The sequence below is a fragment of the Centruroides sculpturatus genome, unplaced genomic scaffold (genome assembly GCF_000671375.1).
Source record: "Centruroides sculpturatus isolate CEXI.00-Female unplaced genomic scaffold, Cexi_2.0 scaffold150, whole genome shotgun sequence".
Taxonomy (NCBI): domain Eukaryota; kingdom Metazoa; phylum Arthropoda; class Arachnida; order Scorpiones; family Buthidae; genus Centruroides; species Centruroides sculpturatus.
Genome location: NW_019384512.1, coordinates 630,524 through 643,203, shown reverse-complemented (window position 1 = coordinate 643,203; position 12,680 = coordinate 630,524). Strand labels below are relative to the sequence as shown.

General features: G+C 31.0%; 2 protein-coding genes and 1 non-coding gene across 5 annotated transcripts in view; 2 read left to right on the top strand and 1 right to left on the bottom strand.

Moving 5' to 3' along the window:
- Positions 1 to 2,641: 2,641 nt before the first annotated feature.
- LOC111622463 (ras-related and estrogen-regulated growth inhibitor-like) lies at positions 2,642 to 5,462 on the bottom strand. 2 transcript variants are annotated; one of them, XM_023364840.1, is made up of 4 exons: positions 5,248 to 5,462; positions 4,360 to 4,416; positions 3,235 to 3,308; positions 2,642 to 3,154 (listed from the first exon to the last, which is right to left on the bottom strand). In XM_023364840.1, the coding sequence occupies exons 1-4, from the start codon at positions 5,303 to 5,305 to the stop codon at positions 2,750 to 2,752; spliced, it is 594 nt and encodes a 197-aa protein (XP_023220608.1). In that variant the 5' UTR covers positions 5,306 to 5,462; the 3' UTR covers positions 2,642 to 2,749. The 2 variants fall into 2 exon arrangements, with proteins under 2 accessions (XP_023220608.1, XP_023220607.1); XM_023364839.1 differs by lacking the exon at positions 5,248 to 5,462 and adding an exon at positions 4,675 to 4,851.
- Positions 3,393 to 3,464, top strand: Trnaa-ugc. Its single transcript has one exon. It is a non-coding gene; the product is annotated as a tRNA-Ala (tRNA).
- Positions 4,893 to 12,680, top strand: part of LOC111622465 (protein CASC1-like) — a 28,035-nt gene continuing 20,247 nt past the window's right edge. For both annotated transcript variants that reach the window (XM_023364842.1, XM_023364841.1), the window contains exons 1-2: positions 4,893 to 5,027; positions 8,798 to 8,922. In XM_023364842.1, the coding sequence (XP_023220610.1) occupies positions 8,836 to 8,922 (87 nt within the window). In that variant the 5' untranslated portion in view covers positions 4,893 to 5,027; positions 8,798 to 8,835. The remainder of the gene's footprint in view (positions 5,028 to 8,797; positions 8,923 to 12,680) is intronic.

Below are 12,680 nucleotides of genomic sequence, written 5' to 3'. Positions count from 1 at the left end.
TGTATCATTCAGAAATACTGAGTAAAGTGTGAGCATAAAATTTAATTATACCACATTGATATATTTCAGGCGAAGAGGAAGTTTGGAGTTTACATTAGAGTTTGGAGGCGAGTACGAATTACTGTATAAATGTCAATTTTATATAAAAACATATATAAATAAGTTAATGAACATAGTATATTGCATTCATTTTTCACAGAGGTGCTAGTAATATCAAAACGGTCGATTAGTCAAGGATCCCCAAACTTTATTGACTATTGCTCCTTCAGGGACTGCTTGACCTTTTATCGACCCTCTTTTTTTTTGCTGATACAGTTAATAACGATAATAATACTGTCTCATCAGATTTATTTATTATTAATTCATTACCGTTTTTGTAGAAAAGACCTTCCTAGTGTGCACTTATTAAATCATCAGAATTGTCATATACAGTAATTTACCCCTTAGTTCCTATTTTTTATTTTTAAAATCTTTAATTAAACATAAAAAATACTTAAAACTGAAAAAAACAAAAGAAATGCGTTAATTTTGAAGAGAAAGATTTAAAGTTTAACTTCCATTGTCTCGCCTTTCCGCGAAATCTGACGCTGATGAGTAATTGTGTTTACAGCTGGATGACCTTGAGAACAGCTGGTGTCGTCTTTCGCGGAAGATTCTCATAAAACTTACAGGAGCCGAAGGGTTTATAGTAGGGTGAATACTAGCTGGCCGTATATTTTTAAATATTTTTAAAAAATTAAGTTTTTTATTGCTATTTCCGACCCCCCTGACTTAATTAAACGTATACAGTAGATCCCCCTATAAGACGGTAGATACGTTCCGTTCTTTATGAATCCGATTTTGTAGGAATCACAGCCAATCACAGCCCGACACGTGTGAAGTTTACGGACTACGGCTGTTTGAAAGGTTTTCTTCCATAAAATTAATCGATTCTAGACTAATCCGACTCAACATTTCCAAAATACGTATATTTTTTTTGGAAATAATCCGTATAAACTACGCTATAAACAAAAAATTGTAGGATTACTTACCGAGTGTGCACCATTCGACATCGCCGTTGCTCAAGCTTGTTTTCGTCGCGGAACAGCGCAGCAAACCGCGGCCGCGATTTCTGATGTTATTTTTCTGCGAAAACTTCGTTGAACTTTGGAGACATCATTAATATAAATAATTTTAATCGCCGTTGAATAAGAAATGTTTCTTTCACAAGAAATGTATAAAATTACAGTACTGTATTAGACTTACGGTACCTAATTTACATACTGTACAGACGATAGTTAGCCTAAAATCTCCGTAACTGTTGCCAGGCGGCAGAAAGCATATATATAATTATAATAAAGTTACAATAAATTAAGTTAATATATAATTATATATACAGTACCTAATTTATATATAATTAATATATAATTATATGTACAGTACCTAATTTATATATAATTATATGTACAGACAAAACTAAACTCAATTTACCCGCCTAAACGTCCGTAGCGTGGCGCTACGGACGGCGAGACAGTAGTTCGGCTGCCCGATGACGTTTTACGTAATTATAGGAGTTTTTTTACCGTTGTGTACGGATACCGCCACGATTTTTTCGCCGTCTTATAGGAATCGTAATTATAGGAACCAGTTTTATAGGGGGATCTACTGTATATAATAAAATCTATTAATTAAAAAAATAAAAAACTATTGGAAGTCGTTTTTGATATCAGAAACTAGCTTTAAATAACTTTACCGAAGTAAAATCCGTGCACTAGAACTTTAGAACGATGAATAAAATTTGATAAAAAAATTCCATAAAAAAATAACTAAGCCGTCATTAAAGGTAGATTAAAATCGCGATAAAATTTTTTCGCGCGGGAAAAAAATTTTGAAAAAATTTGGAGACAAAAAACATAAAAAAAAATTTTTTTAAAAAGGGTCTAAAAACTCGGTTTTTAGCAACGCTATGGAACTTACTCGAGTGAGGCTCGAGCGTAGTGCAGAAGGGGTAATCGACCGACTAGTTTTCAACATTCGAGAACGCTTTATCGACCATTTTGGGTAGGGTGACCAGATGTAGTCAAAGTAGGACATTTGAAGTTTCATAATGCTTCCCAGTAGGATATTTGACAACCTAGCTTAAAACAATAAAATTCGGCAGTAAAAAAGCACAAAACACAAAAATTGATAAGTAAATAATTTTAAATTGATATACTACTCTTGTTGTTTTAAATACTACTCTTTGTTGCAATTGTACCCATTATTTAATATAAAAATATGAAAAAATAAGTTTACAGTATTGTTATTATTAATGACTACCTATTGGCCCAGAAGTAGTTATCTGTGAAAGTAGGACATTTCCGTTAGGCGGTAGGACGTAGGACAAAAGGTTTAATTATAGGACATGTCCTCCCACAGTAGGACGGGTAGTCACCCTAATTTTGGGGATCCTTGGACTAGGTAATTTTCAAGAATTTTACGAAAAAAATCAAGCATGTGCGTTTCCTATACTGACAAATTAACTTATATAATTAAGACAAAACATTAATGTAATTTAAAATAAATAAGAAACTAACAATATCAGATTGTTATACTTTCTTCGGATTATTTAACTCTATCTATATACAATAAACTTATCACTAATTTACTCATTCTTTAAAATATTATTCCGTCATTAATGACTAATTTATTTATAAATAAACTTCGAAATCAATTCAAATACATCCAATTATAATGTACTGTACAACAGCCAATTTATAAGCGTAAGTTTTCACGAATTAATTTTTGTAAACATTTTATTTAGAACATGAATTACTTGATGAGCCGAACTACGTCTTCTAGGAGGTTGCACTAGTCTTCTCCTCAGTATGGAATGATGTAATTCGATGAATATTTCATTAACCACATCACCACCTTCGCATGCACTACACTCATAAAAAATGCACGATAACTTGAGTGCTAATTGTTCTCCTTCTTCGATACTAACCTGTCGATCGTGGTCTAAATCGTTTTTATTACCGACAATAACGCATGGGACTTCGTTCATTTTCTTTAAAGAACAGACGAGTTTATATAGATGCTGAATTTGATCGAAACTATCTCTGTCATTAATACTATAGACGAATATGAAGCCGTCTCCCCAGCAGATGTTTCCTTCTTGATGTAAATTGTCTGTCTAGGAGTGAATTAACAGTCCTATATATTAAAAAGTTAAAATTATTTATTGTAAAACAAAAAAAAAAAAATGTATCTTACGCTTCCTGCTGTATCCAATATTTCCATCGTGATGTTTTCGTCATCTAAGCAGATACTGTGCTTATATATGCATTCTGAAAACATATTTAAATTCATATATTAGTATATTTTACAAATTTATAGATTAAATAGCTCAATAATGAACTGTGCTATCAGTTGGGGGTGTAGCTCAGTGGTAGAGCGTTCGCTTTGCATGTGAAAGGCCCCGGGTTCGATCCCCGGCACCTCCAGGTGGTTCGAAGTTTTTTTTTTCCTCCTACTTTGTTCACTTTTTATTTATATCATTAAAAATTAATACTTTATCATTGTTACTAATATTTAAACATTTTTAAAATTATTTCTTTATTTCTGTATATTGTAGCGCCATCTCTCGAATATTTTTCGAATTTCACTTTTATATAACAGTCCTTTTCTTCCAGACAGCAAAACAAAATTTCAAATGAGTTCTATTTAAAGTGTAAAATAATAACGAATGAGAAAACTTATATCAAGTACATTTTATATAAACAGTTAAATTTTATAGTAACCTCTTTGTTGATAAAAATATTCTGTTAGTTACGTAAGTGTAAGGTATACTCTTTCGTTCGCTCTCCTTAAAATATAATTTTAAACTAAACTTGAATTGAGAGAAGCTTCATTCTGAATTATTCCTGTCATTCAAATGTTGGAATTTAAAATTAATAAAAAATTTATTTCAGATTAAAGTTTTAATTTTTCTTTCTTTCTGACGCAAATGGCAAATATTTTTATATGTACAGTGCTGCACAGTATCTTCCCAAATGCTGTTAAACTTTAGTAAACTACAAATTAACTTATCTTAACATCTGTAAGCCGACAATTGTTTGGCTTTAACATATCTTATTTAATTTCATATTAATAGAGCATAATTAATTTTACATTCACTCACTATATATATAATAGTGTTTCCGTTTTACTCAAAAAATACTTTAAAACTTTTAGAAATAACATTATAAATTAATTAATCAATCAATATTAGTTAATTAATTCATTCATTGACTACTTTTATCGATTAAAAAGCTTTTAATATGAATATAAAATATTAAAATTCATTATTATCATAATTATAAATGTTAATTAAAGTTTTATTAAAATTATAAAACTTACCTAAAGTAGGATCATATTCCCAAATAAACCGTTTTGATATAAATCTGACAACAAGAGCTGCAAAATAAGCACGCAAATATTATAAAAAAAAAAGACAAATTAAAAATATTAAATAAATGATGAAATTAATTTAAAGAAGCATTATAATTTATTATTGTTGTCATTTTATGAAAAACATAATTTTAAACATTGACCCGCAATAAATAAAGAACGCGTTGAAAACGAGAGAATAAATTTTACAAAGTTAAATGATAATTAACTTTTTCACTAACGCAATGAATAAAAAAAATATATATATAAATAAAAAACTCGTACCAGATTTTCCAACACCTGTTATGCCCAAAATTACTAAACGAGTATTGGGGGTTTGCGCCATTTTATGTTCCCCCAGTACATTGACGCTGATTACTTTTAGCAGTTCCTTTAATACGCCCCCTTCCACACTACCGACAATCGACATGATTATCGCATGACAACTTCCCTAAATAATCATTTCTGTTCACAGAGGGCGCTAATTTTTATCGTTCGGTTATCATGAAAAATCGAATCCGCCATCTTGAACAAATTTTTAGAGTTTTATTTTACTAAAAGGAAAACTGAGATACATTAACAACTTTAATGTTTTGGAACGTTTGAAAGGGTTTATTTATAACGGTTGATTACGTAAAGTATCCTTATCCGATTTATTATTATTAATTTATACGTAAAATTTTGTTTTAATATAAATTTATTTTTAAAAAATGATTTGATGAATTGCAATGCGTATTTACAAATGAACTGCAAAATATGTACAATATGAATGGAATGCCAAATCATCTTTTTATATTTTTCAACAAAATTGTGGCAAAGAATCAAAAAATATCTAAGTTTAGAAACAAAATACTCAACTTATAGAATCAGCATCCTGTTTAAACTGTAAAAACATATTTTTATAACCATGTTTCATAACATAAAATATAAATAATTTCGTTTACTATCATTCGTTAAATTGTTTCATTGACTCTTAACGAAAAACAGAATCGTAGAACAAATTTATTTGAAAATTTCATCAAAATCTAAGTTTTAAATGAAATATAAAGCACACGCTTAAATAAATAATAATATATTTTAAATTTGAAATATATTAAGAGGTTAAAAAGTTAAAAAATCTTGCTACTTTCTTAACCTTGACATATATCTGTTTTTTTTGGTGCGTTCCAGTATCCCTGTTGAAAGTACTGTACCTATTAGTGTCGGTCAATCCATCATTTGTCTGTCCGTCTTCTCAAGTTATTAACTCATTTCTAAATTAGTTCACCTACAATAATTAAGATTTATTATTAAAATTTACACTTATAGAAGCTCTTCTTATATTAAATAAGATACAGAATCAAAAGCAAAATTAATTTTTTAAAAATATTTTATGTTCTATTTATAATGAAATATCATGTAGGGTGTCAAATAATAACATTTATGATTTTTTTTCTTTTTAATTTACAGCAGTTTTTATATTAATTGAAAACGCGATCGTTTCATTTTTACTTAAAAAATGTTCTAATTTTTGTTTTAAATTTTTATTTTCGCAAACGCATTCTTAATTTAATAAACACATTCTATAAAAATACTGAAATTATCAATCCTTGTTGATCAATCAAACTGCGTGTAAATAAATGTCAAATTAACTGAATATATTTGAGTGAAATTTTACGCTTAGATTTAGACATAGATGATATAGTTTTTATTTACGGTAACTTGTGAAAATGAAAAGTGGTAGTTAAATTTTTATGGTATCTCATTTCTTTTAGTTTATTTATCGTATTTTTAGAAAGATGGAAATGGAGTCAATTTTTAACTAAATATTAAGTTTCTGAATATCATAATTAGTCTAGTTACGTTAGTGAATATTAATTACACTATTACAAAATTACGTTAACTCATATATTATTACAAAATAAATTATTCTAAAGATTGTAAAGTGTCAGGAAATTTTTAAGACTTTTTCATGTTGTTTTATACCCTAGAAATAGACCAGAAAATTTTGAAAACCTTATATACAAATTAAGGAGCTGCAGTACATTTAAGTAAATTTTTATCACTGGAGATCTTGGGATTTCATAAAAAGAAAATAAAATGATTAAAATTGGACTACAGTAATACCTCGACTTATTTATTTCTGTGTTTGTTATATCTACGGAGCCTTGAGAGACTCTGTGTGGTTATTTCATGTAACCGTGAACGAATCAAAAGACGAGATAAGATTAACGAGAACATTTATTAGCTTACATACATCCGACTTGAATTTTACACAAATTGTGAAATTATACCCCGACTTACGCGAATTCGACTTACGCGGTTATCTCTCGGTCCCACCTATCGCGTAAGTTAGGGGTATTACTGTACTTGGATCTCAGTAATTTGAATTTGAAATTTTCACTGAAGTGTATTAGGTAAAAATCAAACATATTAAGATGCAGCTCTACGGCACTGTCCTTAATTTAAAATATGGTGCTAATGATAATTTCTGTGGATAAGTAGCAACATTATGAATCGCCGTTATCGTTGTCGTATTTAATTACAAAACAGCTTTTTCTTATTATAATTTACTTAAAAAATTTAATTAATTAATTTTTGAAATCGTTTGTCAAACATTCATTAAGTATTTTTAATTTATGCGCGTTTAGGAGTGCATGAAATTTTCTGTTTCCACGAAAGAGATATGAAGACTGGAGAATGCTGGAAACCACTGTCCTGTATTGTAATCACTTTACACCCAATATCTACTGCTAATCTTCCCTCTTAGAGAAACAATATTACGTTATTTATTTCGAGAATGTGAAGAATGTAATAGAAGAATAATACAAAACGTGTTATAGAAATTATAAATGAATATTCAGATGTAAATTATTTTCGTCAGAAGGAAACGACACATAAATGAAACTCTATAATGAACTTAGACATGCAGTATAAAGAGTAATCGAAATATTTAACCACTGAAAAGAATAGGAATGATTTGGGACCGTACAAATAAGAAATGGTGCTTCACTGTATCTAAAAGCATGGGATGACACAAAGGTTTCTTTCATGGGAGTCCGATAAGATAACATTTATTATAAAACGATTTTCCTGTAGGTTTTTCCCACACAATCTGAACTGCTGTATAAAGTGATATTATTAGCTTCGTGATATTAAAGAATCGTATCATTCATTGTGTCAAATGGCAACTCGAGACCGCTAGAATCAATATCTTCTTTATCTTATCTTCCCATTAATATGTTTCAGTTGCTACAGATCATTTTTTATAATACTGAATAAAATACAGTGGGTGATCAGTTAACGAACAGATAGGTTAACGAACAAATCGGAAAACGAACACTTTCGCGAAAGATTTTTATGATCGGACAACGAACACTTCACCAAACAAACACAAGAAGCGACGTAAAATAACGAATTCCGATTAGTCTTCCTTTATCTTCAGGCAACAATTCGAAACTTTTCGGAGCGCGGGAGACGTCGACATTGACGTTCTACCAGTATTATACTGATTGGATAGTATTCCCCCGAACTTTGAAACTCTCCCTTGTAATTCCAGCTTTTTATATTTCTGACAGAAACAATTCTTTTATGTTTTCTTCTGAAAACATAAAAGAACTGCCGATATCTGCTATTAAAGATCTTTTTGAAGAAGTGGGAGGATGTCAGAATAACGGTCTTAAAATGGCATCCAAACCAGGTTGAGATTAATAAACCCAGGGAGCTCTACAATTACAATGCTATTAATTACTTCTGAAAAATCGTGAAGAAGACAGAAAAGCAATCGACATTGGACAGATTCTTTAACCTCCACAAACGGAAAAAACAGGACTAATAAAAATGCATGACCGTGTATATATGTATGTATTTTTATTATTACATATGAATAAAAGTAGTAATAAAGTATATATTTTTTATTTTTGGGGGTTTCCAGAACGAATTAATCAAATTCCCATAGAAACCTATGGTAAATCGATAATCGGTTAACGAACAATTAGGATTGCGAACAAAGTCTTGGAACGGATTATGTTCGTTAACCGATCACGCACTGTAATTATAATTGTGTAATTGCATAGACTCGCACTGCTATCGTATTACATCAATTCTTGATCGATATTGCTGTTTTAATATCCTTTCTGCTCAATGTTACTTCTGTCATTAATTTTCTTGATACTGTCACTTTCCACGTGCGTGATGTTACGTCTATAATACATTTTTCAATACTTTCAACATACAGTATAATATGCTGTATTACAGCTAAAGCAATTGTTTAAACAGTGAGTAGGCTACATGATTATCTCCAAACTCCCTCTGTTGTAGTGGTCTATGATAGCTACTAGTTTACTTTCCAACTGCACAACGTGGTTTGTAGACATTTTCTTAGTCTTAATATTTAAACTCTAATAAAAGTTCTTTAATTTTTCAAAAGTTATTGACAATAAAACGGAAGAAAAAGAGACGATAAAAATGAGGAATTCGACTGATTTAAGCGAAAGTAATAATATAAATGGCCAACAAGTGGAACAAGAACGGATGCCACAGCCAGAAATAGAAGTAGGTGATTTGTTTAGCCATTATATACATCGATTCAGTTTTCAGTAGTTTTCGTAAAATATTTTGACAATTTATTAAAATGCAGTTTGTTATAGGAATATGAAATTTAATTTATTTATATCTTTTTTCTTATAAAAGCAATGCTTTATATAGAATAAAGCATTACTTACGTTCTTAGCATTATTACGTTTAGCTAATGTTTTTACATTATTTTGGATTTTTCACAATATTAAAATTGTGTAAAATATTACACAATTTAATATTGTGTAAAATACCTACCCTTGCTGAAGGGGCCTGTTTGTCGTCTCTGCAGCAATAAAGTCTGCCTCCAAAAACACTTCTGGATTCATAGGCCAAATTCATAATCAACCTGGGGCTAGATGGGTACCACATCTTGCCCCCAACGTACACTTTTCATACTGACTGCAAACACAGGTAAACTTCATTTCAAAACTAAACAATTACAGTCTTAAAGGTTACTTCGAATACCATAATATCTTCATGTAAAAGGTAATGTAAAAGTTTACAATGATACTTACTTTGTAAAAACTTTTTAGCAAGCATAAAATTAGATGAAGTATTGCTGAAACATGAAAAACGTATCTTACTTCCAAACAAAGAGAGCGATTTGGACGTTCTCTCACTCCATGATCCCTTTCGAGCAGTGGCGTGCCGTCATTGGAAGCGGTGGATGTGCCGCTTCCCTTGTATTTTCTAAAAAAATAAATACATATTAATTTTAATTATATGAAAATAATCGTACAATATTTTATTATAACCGCATTATGTATCTTATTACAAATTTCTATATTACACGTGAAAAAAACAATAAGATTGTTATTGTATACAGTCGACCCCCTATAACACTGTTGATTATTCCGTTTTATATGAATTCCATGTTACACGAGTCACTTAGATTTTGCAAATACGTGAGCTGTTCACAGCCCGGCACATGTATTTGTAAAATCTAAGTGACTCGTACAACATGGAATTCATATAAAACGGAATAATCAACAGTGTTATAGGGGGGTCGACTTGTATTCGAATATTAGTAGCGGAGTGGAAGCGCTGTATCGTCAGCATCCAAAAAGCCAGATTCGCGCACGTGCTTTAAAGAGCACCGACCTCACCCGGTTTAGCTGGAGGAAGCCTAGGACTTCGGGTGGATGCTACACGTATCCAAGTCTATTCAGGACCGGTTCCGGGCTGTTAGCCGCCTGCCCGCTAGATGTTGGGCCGCCCTCGCGCGATTACGTGAATCACGAGTAGATTTATAACTTAACCCAACCGATAAGAATTTACTGGTATGTTTTTATGATAGTTCTGTATAGTTGACAGGAGTTAAAAAAATACATTAAAATATTTGATATTTTTATTCCGCTCTCCGATTTTATATTACTCACGGATTTCAATGTTAAACCAGTGATATTACGATTTCGTATGTCTCATCTCTAAGGGGATGTAGAAAAAACGTGTACAATTCTTATATAATGTTAAAAAATTAACTGTTACTTTGACAGCATAATTTACAACTAAATTTAATGAATGAGAGAGATGCACGAGGTACAGAAAAAGCTCTAAAATTTATTTTTCTTAAATTTACGATTTATGTATCCGTTGTCATAAAAATTTGTCTTTCCACTTTTTTTCCCGAGACTACAAATATTCGAGTACAAAGTAACCGGTTTCGACTTACTTGTACTTAAGAAGTAGTTAAATAATTAAGCGATTAGGGAATTGGGGACATAAACAAAATCCTGATGAAAAAGCCGAAATTTTACTTAAACAAAAGCTTAACCGAGCCAATCTATAGCCGAGTACAGTGGAGACTGATTTCTTCGTATTATTAATGTAATAAAGAGAAATTTTTCTAGTTTAATGAGTGTGACCGAAAAGTCGTAAATTTTGAAAATTTCTAAGGACACTTGGTCCTAAAACGAATTAGTTAGAAAACAAATGACTATTAAGTTTAACATATTTAGATTTTTACAGCTATGGTGAGAAACGTTTAAAATCTACAACAGCCCTGTCGCGTCCTTTGAGATATACTAGTGATATGACAAAAGAAGTATTTGACATTGACCGGTATTGGCACCCTGGGGATTTGGCAGTCCTCGTGTATGCACACTCTGCAACCGTCTTCGATTCCTTCCATTAGCCACTCGTAGGGAGCTNCCCGATTAACCGTCACATCGGTTAACCGACCGTTCTTGTCCGCAAATTTCAAATGTCTGCTAGTGATGTGGCGCTACAATGTTTGGCTATGTCTTGGCTACTTTAATATTATTTTTGTTAAATTTTTGCGTGTTTTAGCTGGCATCAATGGCTCGACCATTGAAGGGAGGCCAATATTTAAACGAGATTTAATTTTCTAATTATGAGTGGTTGTTTGTTTCGTGAGCAATAAAATAATTTAAAAATAATTTTTAACGATACAATAGCGACGATTATTATTTAAAAAAAAAAAAAAATTGTTAGGCTAAACATCAATGAAAATTCAACGCAAAGTTGGTTAATAGCGATATACTAATAAAGTAATTACATGGGATATACTAATATCCTAACATACTATACTAATAATGTATTTTTTCCTTCTTTTCGGTTATCCGATTTTTTCAGTTATCCGACCAACTCGAGTCCCCAATTGAGTCGGATAATCGATGCTCTACTGTATTATAATATATTATACTTAAGTAGTATCTATTTTCTAATTATATATTTTAATATACAAATATGTTATTATGAATTATTTACATTTTCAAAGCAATCTTATTTTCGTTGCTATATTTAATTTTAAATGACAAATTTGTACTGAGAATTCCAATAAGAACATTTAATTGCAATGACAAGCATTGATATTTTCTGTTTTGCAAATGGTTTCTGTTTACATAATAAATCGAATACAACGAATATCCAGTTTTATTCTCTGATTGTTACTCTGTCAAGCAATCGGGCAGTTTCTGGAAACAAAAACTACCACAAAATGGGTGTCGCCTTGACCTGGCTTTGTGGCTTAATGTGTGAACATTTTATCCAAGTTTTAAAGATAAAATTTTCCACAGACTAAGAACACCCGACAGAAATTTCAAAGTACAGTAAAACCTCGATTATCCGGACTAATTGGGATGAAGGTAGTCCGGATAAGGAAAAATCCGGATAATCGAAACAAATACTTTAATTTGTCTTTTAATGATAATACAACACGTTTTCTTTTCGATGACATATCGGTAATATTAAAANCTTTTTTTGTTTCAACAACGTCTCACCCGGCACAGTGGTCGTAAACTCTTAAATATATTTTGCGTCGTAATAAAAATATAACTTGACATACGTATTTATAAATAATTTATATTCAAAATACATCATTTCTATGACCAAGGGCGGTAAGGCATGGACGACGTGGGCCACCGCCTATGCCTCGTGGTCAATGTTCCCTCTAAGCTGCGCGGCTGCGCGGCCGCGCACTGCTCAAATTGTTGCCGCGCACGAGAATTTGTGCGCCGCGCAGGCGAGCATCCACACTGATTCGAATATTTGTTTACTTATTTTTCACTCTGTCTGCAATATGATTGATTATTGCTACGTATTTTTCGATTAAATACATTAAATCATTGGCAAAAGATAATATTTTGTATGGAAGTATGTTTTAAAATGAAATTTAATCTCTACTTTATAATTAATTATTTTAATTTTTATAGGAAAAAATAAGATTATATATATATATATATGTTTCAGAGCATATATATTAATTTTCTGAG